The sequence below is a fragment of the Canis lupus genome, chromosome 10, assembly GCF_011100685.1.
Source record: "Canis lupus familiaris isolate Mischka breed German Shepherd chromosome 10, alternate assembly UU_Cfam_GSD_1.0, whole genome shotgun sequence".
Classification (NCBI taxonomy): Eukaryota; Metazoa; Chordata; class Mammalia; order Carnivora; family Canidae; genus Canis; species Canis lupus.
In genome coordinates, this window is record NC_049231.1 from 41,877,787 (window position 1) to 41,893,229 (window position 15,443).

General features: G+C 39.7%; 1 protein-coding gene, 1 long non-coding RNA gene, 1 other non-coding gene and 1 pseudogene across 6 annotated transcripts in view; all 4 read right to left on the reverse strand.

The window, feature by feature from the left end:
* Positions 1–436: 436 nt before the first annotated feature.
* Positions 437–2,315, reverse strand: LOC119873772. Its single transcript, XR_005365216.1, has 2 exons — positions 1,766–2,315; positions 437–1,269 (listed from the first exon to the last, which is right to left on the reverse strand). It is a non-coding gene; the product is annotated as an uncharacterized LOC119873772 (long non-coding RNA).
* Positions 2,316–2,640: 325 nt separating this feature from the next.
* The window catches only part of IL1R1 (interleukin 1 receptor type 1), a 71,855-nt gene continuing 59,052 nt past the window's right edge, over positions 2,641–15,443 (reverse strand). For all 4 annotated transcript variants that reach the window (XM_038550926.1, XM_038550927.1, XM_038550924.1 and 1 more), the window contains 5 exons: positions 11,662–11,779; positions 10,756–10,907; positions 7,969–8,112; positions 6,864–7,031; positions 2,641–5,965 (listed from right to left, as the gene is read on the reverse strand). In XM_038550926.1, the coding sequence (XP_038406854.1) occupies positions 5,550–5,965; positions 6,864–7,031; positions 7,969–8,112; positions 10,756–10,907; positions 11,662–11,779 (998 nt within the window). In that variant the 3' untranslated portion in view covers positions 2,641–5,549. The remainder of the gene's footprint in view (positions 5,966–6,863; positions 7,032–7,968; positions 8,113–10,755; positions 10,908–11,661; positions 11,780–15,443) is intronic.
* On the reverse strand, positions 6,636–6,742 carry LOC119876756. Its single transcript, XR_005366309.1, has one exon. It is a non-coding gene; the product is annotated as a U6 spliceosomal RNA (small nuclear RNA).
* On the reverse strand, positions 13,672–14,893 carry LOC102157304 (annotated as a pseudogene).

Genomic DNA, 15,443 nt, shown 5'->3' on the forward strand with positions numbered 1-15,443 from the left:
AAGCCAGGGGTGTGATCCTGGAGACCCAGGATCGAGTCCCACGTCGGGTTCCCTGCATGGATCCTGCTTCTCCCTCTGCCTATGTCTCTGCCTCTCTCTCTCTCTCTGTGTCTCTATGAATAAATAAATAAAATCTTTAAAAAAAAATAACAAGCAGATTCTGACTTGCTAAAATTGGAGTAAACAAAAACTATTTTCATTTCTAGAAGTTAACTCCAAGATGATCTGCCTTCCTCCCTGCTCAGTGGGGAGCCTGCTTCTCCCCCTCCCTCTGACCCGCACCCCCCTGCTGGTGCGCATGCAAATAAACAAATAAAATAAAATAAATAAAATCTTAAAGGAAAAAAAAAAGATGATATGCCTTCCTCTCCCTCCATGCCCAAAGCCCCAGAATCTGAAAAAGATACATTTTGGATAAATGAATTTCTTGGTTTTATCTGATCAAAAGGCAATTTTATTTATTTTTTATTTTTTTAAGGCAAAATTTTTAAAATATATATTCTGAGATTCTCTCTCAGATACTGGACAGAGGCTTTCCGCACATAAAAACTTTGAAACACAGTAAGTCTTATTTCATAGATGAGAAAATGGAGATAGGAAACAGCCAGGTGTTTTGCTCTAGCTTAAAAACTGTGACAGTACAGGAATTTATACTCAGGATTTTCCCCACCAGATAGCATCCTGACTGAGAAACATTTCCAAAGACCAAAAAACAAACAAACAAAAAAACAAAATAAACCCCCATTTCGAGGAAGCTATTTGGTAAAGAGTATAAAAATCCTCCTGACGAAAAAAGAAAAAAAACACTTTTAAATGTTTTTTTAAAATGGTTGTTAGCACTGACTTTGTTTGCTAATATATATATATACAGAATATATACATATGTATATATTTATATTTATATCACTTTATATATATATAAAGTGATTTATATATATATAAAATGATAAAAATAACCAAAGTATGGTGAAAGGCTCTTTGAATTTTTCCAGCTACAAATTCTGTATAAGCAAGTTTTCTGGATAGCTGATCCTGAAATTTTCAGGGGTTCTTGCATTTTTTTCATTTTTATTGAAAATCCCATCAGGAACCTGTTAAATCCCTTTCTTTAGAAACTAGGCATCCTTTGAGACAGCTGGGTGGCTCAGGGCATGATCCCGGGGTCCCAGGATGGAGTCTTGCATTAGGCTCCCTGGGAGGAGCCTGCTTCTCCCTCTGCCTGTGTCTCTGCCTCTCTCTCTGTCTCTCTCGTGAATAAATAAATAAAATCTAAAAAAAAAAAAAAAAAGAAAAGAAAAAGGAGCTAGGTATCCCTTCAAGTCCCCCCCCGCCAACAGAGAGTCAGTGTGAATGAACATCAGTCCCTGGCCCTCGGGGACACAGGGCTCCTGGCCCCCGTGTCACACAGCTTCATCTGGGCATTGACACTGTATTTTTCCAATTGCTTTACTTCCCCCCTTCGTGTCAGTTGCACTTCTGGTTTATTATTACTCTTCCCTTTGCATTCTATTTGCAGATTCTAGTATGCCCAAGCTTATTCACAGAATTGCTACAACCAATCTCCCGTTCTGGAAGGCCCGCTGTATGCTGGGCACCATGCCTGTCGGAATGTACCCCATCTTTCTAATTCTTACACAGCTCTACGAATTAGATAGTAGGCCCATTTTATAGATGAGGGAACTGGAGCTCAAATAGTTCGTCCCAGTTTGCACACCAAGTAGGAGGCAGGATCTAGGGTGGGCCCTCAGGCTCCCGGCAGACCTACCTCATCTGGTGTGCCCTCTGGGTGCTGCCAAAGCCACCTGCTTGTGGGAATAGCTCGGAGGGAGGTCAGAACAGAGCAGCGCTGACCGGGCAGGCCTCCCTCACCACTGGAGTTGGTGAGCACCGTGGACGCCACAGTCTGCTAATTTCATTCACCTCCTGGGTCAAAGGAGAAAATTCATGGAAACCTTTTCTAAAATGTAAAAAAGTTCATACAAATGTTGCCCTTATCTGGTAAAGGGTTAATCACAATAATAATAAACCTTCACATTTTAAAAGCAAGCAAACAAGTGGAGCATAGTTGAGGCTACAGATGGGATTCAGGGCTCATTGGTTGGCCAATGGCCTCTGAATTCCCCAGGCAGAAGGGGTCCTCACCTACATCAGAGCTGGGAGTGTGGCCTGGTAAGCCCAGGGCAGGGTCAATGCAGAAACAGATTTTTTTTTTTTTAAGATTTTATTGATTTATTTATTCATGAGAGACACAGAGAGAGAGGCAGAGACACAGGCAGAGGAAGAAGCAGGCTCCCCGGGGGGACTCGACCCCAGGACTCGATCCCAGGACCTGGGATCACTGCCTGAGCTAAAGGTAGATGCTCAACCACTGAGCCACCCAGGTACCCCCATGCAGAAACAGATTTTTTTTTTGAGATTTTTTATTCATTTATTCATGAGAGACACGGGGTGGGGGAGGGGAGAAAGGAGAGAGAGAGGCAGAGACACAGGCAGAGGGAGAAGCAGGCTCCATGCAGGGAGCCCGACGTGGGACGTGGGACTCCATCCCCGGTTTCCAGGATCACGCCCTGGGCTGAAGGCGGCGCTAAACCGCTGAGCCACCCAGGAGTCCCAGAAACAGATTTTAATGAGAATACTCAATACCAGGTTTTGCCAATTTTATTGGAAAACTAAGTTCAGTCCATTGATTAGTGATACATGCTGTACATGAATCTGGTGTTTTACTATACAAAAATACTTGCTATCTGCTCAGAAGTATACAAACAAGTTTCTAAAATTCTTCATCATGAATCAGTAAAAATATAATTTATCAAAAATACCACCGGGAAAAAAAATGGCTCAATACCTTTTCTCTCCTCACAAATACACAAAGAGAGGTGGAAGAAGGAAAATACAAATTCTGCTAAGCCAGCTTTAAGAACTGGGAGTGAAATGCTTTGTGGCAAACTTCCCTTCAAACACTTAGGCTGACCAAAAAAAAAAAATCACCATCAGATAATGTGGTGAAATCTAATTAATGGGGAAGGCCTGAAAGGAAGGGCTTAAAGGAGGTTTTCAGGGAAAACAATAAAACAAAGGAAGTTCCCAGAGAACCAGGAGTGTAGCTCCTTCCTCTGGAATCCTCCCCTGGGAAATGGGAGTGACACCAGGACATGCACTTTCCGGTTGGGGCTCCTCCTGGCCCAGGACCCATCCCTTGACTCTTCTCCCTCCCTAAATTCCAAGTGCAATGCCACCAGTAATTCTGGAATGTTTTCCCCACTCCTTACTTTCTGGCCAACTTTGCTGCTAATTCTAAGTTTCAGAATTGGCTTTCTTGGCCTACACATGCAAGTGTATTTTACAGATGACAGACTAAAAATCGTCAGCAACATATGTTTTGAGCATCTGATAGGTCTTTGGGGGGCATCACAGCCCCCCCACCTCCGCCCCAGCCCCGTGTGTTCTGCCAAATAAAAATAAGGCACTTTTTTTTTTTTTAAAACAGCAGTTCCAAAACAGAGCCATTACTCAATGTTACCAGATCTGATCCAGGAAAAAGCAGGTGGTAAGAGAAGAGGCAGAGAATTCAACTGTTTTTGTCTAGCTCCAATCATTTTGGGGAGAAAAAAATATACTGTATAAGTCTGTGTTCACTCATAACATTAATCATTAAAAATATAAAGAACACAGGGCCTGCCCATGTTCGTTGCCATTTAAAATAGGGCACGTGGCCCGCAGCAAGGGGTTTCTTTCCAGGGTTTCTCTAACGACTATCATCAAGTTTAAAAAAAAAAAATTTCTTATACCAAAAAAACCAATTTGGTTTCATTTGTAATTCCCTAAGAAATATCTACCTTTCAGGGAAAGAAGATATGAAAGCAGAGACGTTTTTCATAAAAACAACATAATTTTCGTAAATTCCAACACACTAAAGTTTAGAATTTGCTTTCTTAAGTGAGAGCCTTCCTAGACTCAGCCACCATCCTAGGAAACAATCATTTCTTCTCACAAAAGCGCTGGGGGTAGGGCTGAAGGGGACATGGATTGACCTGAAGTCGAATGTTGAAGTCACCGCACCAGAAGTCAGCAACTCAGTTCTAAGCCCTGCTCCGACCTCACGAAGAATAGAATTAAAAAAAAAAAAAAAAAAAAAAGTCACTTACTTTATCAAATTACGATGATTGCAAAACTTAAAGAATGACAATCTGTGAACATTTTTCAACAAGAAAGCCCTACCCAAATCTCTGTCAGGTGGGCACACTCCTTGCAAAGGCACCCAGACCAAGGGACACACCCACGGCCTCCGCGTGGAGAGCAAGGCTTCTGGCTGGAAGCAGAACAGCCTTCTCCTGAGTGGCTGCCAGCAGACCAAGTGCTACCAGACTAAGAGGAGAGAGCAGGTGCCTTAGGGCAGTTTCTTGGGGAGAGCTCTTGGAGAAACAAGAGTTGGAGTAAATTTTGAATTTCATAAAGCTCTGGTCGGCTAGAGAAAATTCGAGAAGGCGTTCTGGTCAGAGGAGACAGGAAGGAGAAGCAGTGGCGTAGGAGCACTGGGGGCAGGATGAAGGAGCACAGAGCTGGCCTGGGGATTCCCAGCATGGGCAGTGAGGGGACAGCTGTGCACACACACTGGGGGTGTGGGGCAGTGGTGGTGACATGTAAGTGGGGCATCTCGGGCTTTCGCTCCTCAACCAGGAGGAGCCCTGCCCAGGCAGGAGGCGCTTAGAGCAGCACTTTTTGAAGGGCGGCTAATCCGTGGGCCAGGTGTGTGACGGAGAGGAAGGAGGAAGTGACTTGGAAATTGTGCTTCAGAAAAAGCCATGAGTCAAGTGGAATGCAGAAGAGGAGGGTAGAACGGGATGATCACTGCAGGGGGAAGGCAGGCCGAGGTGGATCAAGCCTCTGCTACTCCCGCTTTTGAAATTCCCTCTCTCCAGCAGAAAGCTGAGGGAGGTTATTTCATACACATGTAATCCTGACGAATCCCTTTTGCCCCTGAAATGGGAATTTTAAAGGTCTGTAAAATGAAATTTGGTCTCTGGAAACTGATGGCTGGCCGTCGATGCATATGGAAAGTGCAAAGCCGATGGAAAGTTCTCCAAGAATACTTCTCTACCTTCCTCTGTGAAATAACCAGTCTCACTTTGCAGGCAGCACCCCCGAGGGGAGCCACTGAGGCCAGGGGCTGTGCCATCCTCGGACTGCGCCACGGCCCCATCTGTGGACTGTAGACAACTTCGTAAAACCGTTTATAGATGCTAAATATTTCCTGCCTGTTCATTCCTCTCATTTTCTGTCCTGGCGCCTGTTCCCGGCAGGCAGTTCAAGCATTCAGACAGGGCATCTGTTGCCTTCTGAAAGGACTTCCAAGCCCTTGGTTCTGAATTGTGCTGACCTGCTACTGTCACCACATCCTGCTCCCTTAACAATCCGATTTCAGGTGACCTCAGGGGTAAGCGACGCTACAGGTGGCATTTTACGACTATACAGTCAATGGGGGCACAGCCCAGCCTGCAGTGCTAGAAGACAAGAGTCACCCAAGTAACTCTTGGCCAAGCTTCTCCCTGCTACCCGAGAGGCACCTGCACCTCCCTCTGCAGCGTCTTCGAGTCTGGCCTGGTGGCCAAGGACAGAGACTGGTGTTTGGATGAAGGTGGCTGCCGCTGGACCGGCATGTGGTACCTGACGTTCTTCCAGAACCTTGTCTTTGCAGATTGCAATCCCTTGCTAAAGTCCCCTGACCAGCGGATGGCCCCATGTTTCTGCTTAATGAATTTAATGGTTTCTGGCATTTTCTCATAGTCTTGGATTTTCTCCAGTTCAAGCAGGACAACTTTAATTCCATCCTGAACAAAAGCATTGTACATTGCTATCTGCTCTTCAGAAGAATTCCCCAGGCAGCCCAATCCTGATGTTTCTGGGACCAAAATGATGATCAGTCTTCTGCTTTTCCTTATGTTTTCATTAGCTACCTCAACAATGTCTGAAAAAGACAAAGCAGAGTAAGAGTAAGTAAAATTTCAATTAACAATCATTTTCTCCCAAACCAAAACCCCACAAGATTCTTCCCATCCCATCTTTTTTGTGTTCTAATGCACTTTTTTTATCATCTTTTTTTAAAGATTTATGAGAGAGAGAGAGAGAAAGAAAGAGCGAACACATGAACACGAGCAGGGGTAGGGGCAGAGGAAGCAGATTCCCCGCTGAGCAGGAAGCCTGACTTGGAGCTCCATCCCAACACCCCAAGATCATGACCTGGGCCCAAGGCAGACACTTAACTGACTGAGCCACCCAGGTGCCCCTTCTTTTATCTCATCTGAATTAAGATGAAAAAATTTCCAATTGTATAGACCAGCTCAAAACCTGACCTACAAGAGTTGAATATCTCATTTAGGACTCAGAATATTTCAGGTGGAAATTTTAAAACATTAAACCATTTGTTCTCTTCCACTCCCATTCCACTCTCTTGCTCTCTCAGTTGTAAAGAGAGAAAGTTGTTACTATTGGATCTAACGAGTTGTGAAGTTTTCCAAAACAAAAAAAACTTAGTTAATTCTTGCACCAACAAAATATGAGTAAAAGTAAGTACTTTGCATTTAATAGATGTGAAAATCTTCATCACGCCCCACAGAGGGGGTTCTTTTTTTTTTTTTTTAAATATGGAACGCTTCACGAATTTGCGTGTCATCCTTGCGCAGGGGCCATGCTAATCTTCTCTGTATCGTTCCAATTTTAGTATATGTGCTGCCGAAGCGAGCACCAGAGGGGGTTCTTAACACTGCCACGTCTGAATACATCAAAATTCTTCTAGAAAGGTGAAACCTAACTTTAGCAATTATTTTCACAACAAAGACTTTTACTTTTTTCCATGACACACATACCTTCCCCAACATAGGCATCCCTTCCATAAATGAACAGCTTATATCCACACTGTTCTTCCAAGACCTCAGGCAAGACTTTAAACACAAAAATATCTGAGTTAGAGGTGGACCCTTCCCCAAGGGTCTTTGGGTATAGTATGTATGCATCATAGGTCTTTCCATCTGAAGCTAGAGGTGAAAACATAAAATATTTAGGTCCAAAAAAGAAGAGATTTGGTAAAGTCAGTATCCCAAACATGCATTTCAGGATGAATTATTAATTTTTGTGTGTGAGTATGAATGAAGCAGCAATACCAAAAATACAGTAACTTTTTAAAATGTTACTCTCCTACAAGTTTCTATTTATTACGTTTTACTGTGAAGGTATTCTTATATTACTGAATGGCCACCTCATGTGCAGAGATTCTTTTTTTTTTTTTAAGATTTCATTTATTTATTCAGGAGAAACACAGAGAGGCAGAGACATACAGAGAGGGAGAATCAGGCTTCCTCTGTGGAGCCTGTTGCGGGACTTGATCCCAGGACCCCAGGATCACGACCTGGGAGCCAAAGGCAGACAGCCACTGACCCACCCAGGTGACCTGTGCAGAGATTCTTTACCTCTTGCTCTGGGAACTACATCTCACTCCCTGGTCTTATCTTCTCCCCCGGTGTCTCAGCCCTGCAGTCTATCCATTCTTTCTTTTATTTATAATTGTAGTATTAATTTTTTTTTTTTTTTTTTGCAAATTTGAAACAAAAGAGAAAGGGAGAGTTTCCCTGATGCATGAAAATAATCATTTCTTTCCTCTGAAAGCATATCATGGGGTCATCCATGTCCTAACCAGCATGGAGCAGGCCCTCAATAATGCACATTGGATTTGTAAACAGACACTGTAAATGCCTGTTTATCCCACCGTTACGAACACTAAAGCAGCAACTTGGAAAACAATGCCATGCAGTCTATTCAGTCCCCAAACTCCAATTACATACAAGAATAACTACTATTCGTGTATATGCCATATTTCATTTTAAAATTTAAGTATAAACCCTCAGTTATCTTCTACATCCCTTAACTATCCCCTCTCTCCAACAAAGAATTATTGCATAGAATACAACATTGTACCTTTTTTGGGGAGAAACTCATAGCAACAATCCCTGTACCAAAGCACAATGTCAACCTTGAAGATTTTGTAGATGAAAACAGAGCATGTAATCACTACTGTTAACATGACAAATACACCAATCATGTGCTTCTTGAAATCAGGCACTATAGCGGAAAAGAGGAAAAAATATATTAGAACCAAAAGAATTAAAAATTGGGGCATACCAAATTAAATATTATTATCCCAGAGAAACTATTTGGGATTGGTCTGCAATCTCAAATCCCAGATAGTATCAACCTATTCATTATCATCACTTAATAAAGCATAGTAATGCACAGAGCCATTTAGAATTGATACCACATAAAACTGAATGAAGTGCACTGTATTAAATTTCCACCTAAATATTATAACACAGTTGACCCTTGAACAATATAGGTTTGAGCTGCATGGGTCCATTTATATGTAGTTTCTTTTTATAACAGTTACTATAAATGTATTTTCTCTTCCTTATGATTTTCTTTTTTAAAAAAAAATTATTGATTTATTCTTGAGAGACATAGAGAAAGAGGCAGAGACACAGGCAGAGTGAGAAACAGGCTCCCCACAGGGAGCCCGATGCAGGACTTGGTCCCACAATCCCAGGATCATAACCTGAGCCAAAGGCAGATGCTCAACCGCTGAGCCACCCAGGTGTCCTTCCTTATGATTTTCTTAATAACATTTTCTTTTTTCTAGCTTACTTTATTTTAAGAGCACAGTATATAATACACATAATATACAAAATATGTGTTAACTGTTAATGTTATCAGTAATGTTTCTGGTCAACAGTAGTTTATCCATAGTAAAGTTTGGGGGGGACTCAAGTTATACTCGAATTTTTGACTGGGAGTGGGGGTGATGGTTCTTCTAACCCTCATGTTGTTCAAGGGTCCACCGTATACAATGAACAGAAAAAAATGCCAAAGACTATAGGATAGAGCACTTCAGAATAAAGCAAGTCAAACTCACTCAAAAGCCTACAAAAGAAAAAAAGAAAAAGAAAAAAAAAAGCCTACAAAAGTTTCTGGAAGCAGAAGAGTCAGGTGGTGGAAGTTGAAGTCTAGGGAAAAGGAAAGAAGGCGTTTAGGGATGCCATACAGAATGTTTCACTCTTCCACATTCTCCTACCTTCACTCCCTAATCATTCATCCAATGATTGCAGTGGAGGAAGGGCAGAGAAGCAAGGTGAAGAAGAGGTAAGGGGGTATGGTGTAGAGAAAAAAAAAAAGAAAAAGTGCCTTCTAAATGTCAGGGGCCATGTAGGCACCCAGAAGAGAGAATCTAAAAGCTCTATTATTTTAATTTCCCAATCTGGGTCTTTGATCCATCTGCAGATTATTTGGGTATGAAATAGAAATGAAGATATATGCCATTTTCCAAACCAATATCCAATTGGCCCAATGGATAGTTCACCTTTATAGTCTTGATTATGGCAGTTTCACACAAGATCATGATATCTGTAGTGTAAATCTTCCAGATTTATTGTTTTTATTCAAGACTACCTTGATTATCCTTATCCCTTTCTTTTTTTAAGATTTTATTTATTTATTTGACAGAGAGATAAAGACAACACAAGCAGGAGGAGCAGATAGAGAGGGAGAAGCAGGCTCCCTGCTGAGCAGAAAGCCCTACAAGGCTCCAGCCCAGGAACCTGAGATCATGACCTGAGCCAAAGGCAGATGCCTGACTGAGCCACACAGGTGCCTCATCCATTTACATTTCCAGATACTTTTAGAATAAACCTGCCTACAACAATGCACCCACACAAACACATACCCCCACTTGCACAAATACTGTTGAAATTCATTGGAATTTTTTTGAATTTACACATTCATTTGGGGAGAACTGACATCTTTATAATATGGAGTTATTCAATCTATAAACATTGTATATCCTTACACCTATTTAACTCTTCTCTAATTTATTTCGGTAATCTTTTTTTAGTTTGTATCATGGAGGTCTTGAAGAGCCTTTGCTAGATTTCTTCCTAAGTATTTGACAATTTTTGATACTACTGTAAATGTAATCTTTTAAATTTAATTTCTATTTATTGTTGGTATTTTATAGACATACATAGAAACACTGTATACATATATATATATATATATATATGTTTACATGTAGAGAGACTAGTGATCTTGCTAAATTTGTTTACTAATTCTCATAGTTTGTCTCTAGGTTTTAAAATTTTCTTCCATGTACACATCCATAAGGACCCTATATTTAATTCAATTACAAGTAATCACATTATTTAACAAATATTTTCAATATTGTGTCTGATTATATACTTGAAGAAAACCAATAACTTCTGACATCCCCTCTGGAATGTAGATATTTAGGCTTCTCCTGTACATCCATTATACTGTCATTTACCAAAAAATATTCATTAAATACCTATGATATAGCAGACTTAAGTCACTACTAGCTCTGGAAATAGAATGATTGGTAAGATAAATGGTCAGCACCATCACAGAATTTAAGTCAAGTAAAGAAAACTAAGTATGAAAAATATTGTGACAGGGACATAGAGTTCTCTGAAAGTATATAACAGAGGCAATAATCTCATCTGTGTGGTCAGAGAGTTTGTTAAGGGCAGGCAAGAGGACAGAAAGCTTCCTAGCAGAAGAAACAGTCCAGCTGACAAGTGAAAGAATAGAAGTTTGCCAGGTTAAGAGGAATTCAAGTGTTCCAGGCAAAGAAAACACTATATACCTAACGGTCATTGCAACAGTGAACCATAAATACATTTCAAATATTCTGTTTTTTACCTGGATGTATTAATTGGATATATGCTGTACTTATACCATCTGTATTCTTCGCTACACAGGTAAAGGGATATTGATAAAATCTACTTTCCACTTCTAAAATATTAAGCATGGTGATGATTGTACTCTTTCTTTTTTTTGAAGGATTTTCCACTCTGTTCAAAAGAGAGGGAATAAATAAAGTTATTTAAGTAAAACTACAACTGAGACACATATACATGGTTCATCTCTTTATCCACCACATGAATTATGGCAGAAATTATCACCAGCCCTATGCACAGGGATAATAATCAGGCTGTTAGCTATCCTGATCTGAGATTTCATAGCCCAAAGATCACTGTCAGTAAAAGGCCCAGTAGCAGAGATCAAAATAAAATTACCAGCCTCCGAGAAGAAAAAAGATGGATGGGCATTCTGGTTGTCATGGGGGCACAGAGAATACATGAAACAAGAGGAGACTGGAGCAGATGACCAAGGAGAATGCTAAGGAGTCAGGAGTTGATCCCTAGAGAGGAAACAGAAAGCCACTAGAGACTTGAGAGGTGGAGTGCCAGATTCTCCATCCCATTTAATGAGTCTTTCCTAAACTGCTTAAAAAACAGAATAACATGAAGGGTAATTCAGGAAAGTTGCTTCATTGGGATATTGTAACATATCTATCTAAATTCAACAGAAAGCCTTCCAAGTGGTCCGGAATTTACACCACAATGTCATGTATTTTTACCTTAAGTGTTTAAGAACTTATAAATCCTGTTTAGCTCAGCAAAACTCAATATGGGCAGTAAAGGATCAAGGGCCAATCAACTAACTTTTGCTATTCAATTAAACCATCAAGGCTGTATAAATTTCATGACATGAAATTTAATACCAAAATACCTCTGTTGTGTGAGTGGCTTTTAGCATACTTACGGTATATAATCCTCCTCCAGCACTGAGTCCTCTATATCAATTGATGACCCATTCCACGTCCAGTAGACAAAGTCACTAAAGTGGCCACTGACGTTGCACAGCAATTGTAGCTTGGATCCTGCGAAGCAATGTATTTTTAATCATAGCAATTGATTTTTAGCTGATCTACCTAGATTAATAAGAGGCTATTGAATAAAAATTTTAAATTATAGAAAAGTACAAAGAAAACAAAAATTGCCCTTAAACCCACCTCTTGGAGAAAACCATGATTAGCAAACTCATGTATCTTATTCCTTATCTTCTCTATGTACACATGCAATTTTTTCTTCACATGCAATTTTTAAATGAAGTGTTGTCTACTATTTGTAAATATTGTATATTGGGAATTCCAGCTTACTTGACCAGCCTTCCAAAACAGGCCATTTCATGGCTGCTTAGTATTCCATAATACAGATATACTATGATTAACAATTTTTCTATTGCTAAACATAATTTGTTTCTAAGTTTTTCATTATTAGGATTAATATTCTAATGACCATTCTTGTACATCATCAATACTATACATATCCTGAAGTACTACTTTGAATCTGGAAGTAGAATTGAGTGAGATACATATTTAAAAAGCCAAATGAGGCTGTACATGCCCACACTTTGTCCAGTAGTGTATGTGATTGTCTTCTAACCCCCAAATCTCCAGATTCCAATTATTTTTGTCATTGCCCAAAAAGAGAAGGAAAATTTCCATTTAAATTTTCATCTGCATTTCTTGAAATCACAGTGAACGTGTCTTTTATAAGTTTGGTATTCATTTGCCTTTACGAATTGCTTATTATACCCACTGTCTATTATTTAGTTGATTCTCATTTAACTTCACTGCCGTGTGGGAGCTCTTTATTCATCGAGGATATTAACTCTTTATCATGCATGAAAACTATTCCAAATACCACTCAGAGTTCATTGCTTTCATTTTCATTTTTGTTTAGGGAAATTCTTTGGTGTAGATATTTTTATTTTTTTATTCAGTCAAATTTCTGTTTTATCTGTTCTCACAGTTTTTTTCTAAAGCTCTACCACCAAATCAGAAAAATATCCATGTATGTTTCACTGAGATATATAAAATGTTCCCCTTTGTTTTATTGTTTTGATTGTTTTAGTTCTTTACTCTGTCTAGAATATAAATGGGTATGGTGTGAGGGAGAGATTTAACTTAATGTTTTTATCCAAATAGCTGATTGATCCTTTCAGAACCACTTACTGAGTAACAATTTGTAATGCCACTTTTATCAGAAAATAAATTATTTATTTGTGACTTTCTTGGTTGATCTGAATGTATATACTGATTCCAATTGTACTAAAATCTTAATTATTTCAGCTTTGGGGTAAATGTTAGTATTACTTAGAGCTCTTCTTCCAAATATTGTTTTAATAATCTCATCATTTTAATCCTCTGGGTGATTTTTAGAATCTCTCGCCAACTTTTGAGCCCATTCATATTTTTATTGGAATTCCATCAGAACTATAATTTTAAGTCTCTGTCTTTACAATTTCCAGTTTTCCCTATAAGAAAAAACATACACTTCTATTACAGTTTTCCTTAAATTAGTGTTGATCAAGATTGTATTCATTATTGTTCCCTTTGGAGACTTTTAAGACATTTTTATCCTAATTGCCTCCCTCCCCCATGAATTTTTAATACCACAGACAAACAGTATATTGCTTTAGGTTTTTTTCCACTAAGAACCAATTTTCTCCCCATTGGAAACAACATAGCTCCCACTCCTCATCAATATATATGATTTAAATCTCAATTTTCCTGAGATATAGGTCAGAATTTGGGGAGGGGGTTTCTCCTCTATAAATTTTATATATTTTTGAAAGATTTTGCTAAGAAATGTTATAGACATCTCTATGACATGTTGCAAATAGGAGCTCTTTCTCCATTATGTTTTCTAGCTGGTTACTGCCGAACAAGTTTATCATTTTAGAATGGTAATTAATTTTACTCATTTGTTTGCTGTTACAAATATTTTGTTTATTTTAATGAAGTTGGCTTAGACAATGTACATTTAAAACCCATATCCCCAGATGAAAAAGAAGTACAAATAAAATTTAAAAAAGCAGTGTTCTGTTGCATATACTTCTGCATGAATAACTTTATTAACTGCTTATGAAAATCAGGAGTTTTCAGAGATCTTCTGAGAAGATTTTTCTTTAATCTTAATGTTTTCTCTTCAGTGAAGCCATCACTGGAGTCAGTCCCTATTCTCACCATCTTTCTGCCACCTCGACTCCAATCTGATATTCCTTTTCTTTGGGGCCAGACCCTCAGGTTTTAAAAGCAGCTTTAAGTCAAGCAAAGGCCATTTTTCCACAGGTCAGTTCTCTGAGGAACTTCCATCTCCCACCGAGAGCCATAAGTTCAGGAGGGAAGCGGTCAGGTGTCAGATTGCCGTCAGGGCCAGTTAGGAAGCCATGATGAGCACTAGCACTGGTGGGTCTTATTTACCACAAGCCTGAAGACACATAGTCCTGGAAAAGGCGGCCCCTCTGTGCACACACATAATTTGTAAAAAGGAGTGGGCAACAGGAAGGGTATTGAGGTTTCATCACCAACACTCAGCACCATGAAAACAAATTCTAATGACTGATGGACACCGGAATTCAAATCACCAGATGTTTTAAGGAGGTGAGGTGCCAGTCTTTAATTGTATCTTGAATAGCACATGACAAAAGAACTATTTTTAAAAATTAAAAAAAAAGGACCAAGGGGAAAGAAGAAAAGATAAAAACAATATCTAAACTCATGGGATGACCCCATTTGTTCCTGACAAACTTCCATCACATCCTCCTCCGCTCCAAACTCCCTTGGACTGTGATTCTCAGCAATCCTCTGACCTTCAAAGAGAAACCTGAGTGAATTCACTGGAACATCCAGTCTTTGACAGGATGGTTCTTTGAGTTTCTGGAGATGTGTCGTCTGCCATCCTCACTTCAAAGTGAATCTCACTGCCATCATGTCCGATGACTCTGAGTTTAATGCATGCTCTTTCCTTCTTATCCCTTAAATCCCCATTTGAAGGTTCTGCCTCCTGGTCAGACATGGTGATGATGGCTTCACCCAGAGTCTCATCCGCACAGCAGTGGCCTCGGGGAGGCAGGACCTCGCTCGGAGATTTACAAATCCATCTCTTCCCCACAGCATGCCACCACAGCCGGAGGGACTTCCACTACACCTAGAATATTAATTTTGTATCTGGCCCATTAATAATATACTAACCCTAACTTCTCCCCCGTAATGCTCTTGAGGGTAATACATACATTATGTGATCTGAAAATAATAATAAAGTCCTTTACAGTAGGCCTGCCTTGGTTCTTTCAATGTATGACTGTATCAAGTGGGTGTTTCTAGAATATGTTAAGTAAAGTTATTTGGGCATCTTTGTCTTGCTCTTGGCTTCGGCAAGAGGGTCTATGCCTGTAGAAGGTCTAACACTATAGTGGTTTATCATTAAGAATGCTAGTGACTATTGGTTTCAATCGATGCTCTTTATTAACTTAAGGAAGTATCCCCCAGCTCCTATTGTTCTAAGTTATTTTATTGGTAATTGGCATTGAATCTTAGCAAATGCCTGTTTGAAACCCTTCAGGAGAATCATATGACAGGGTGATGTGTGCATCTCACCAACATGATATATTGAAATAATTGTTTTCTTATATGAAGCTATTTTTTTAGATTTAGAGATCACTGCCCCCTGAACTTGAGAGCTCCAAACCGTGTACCT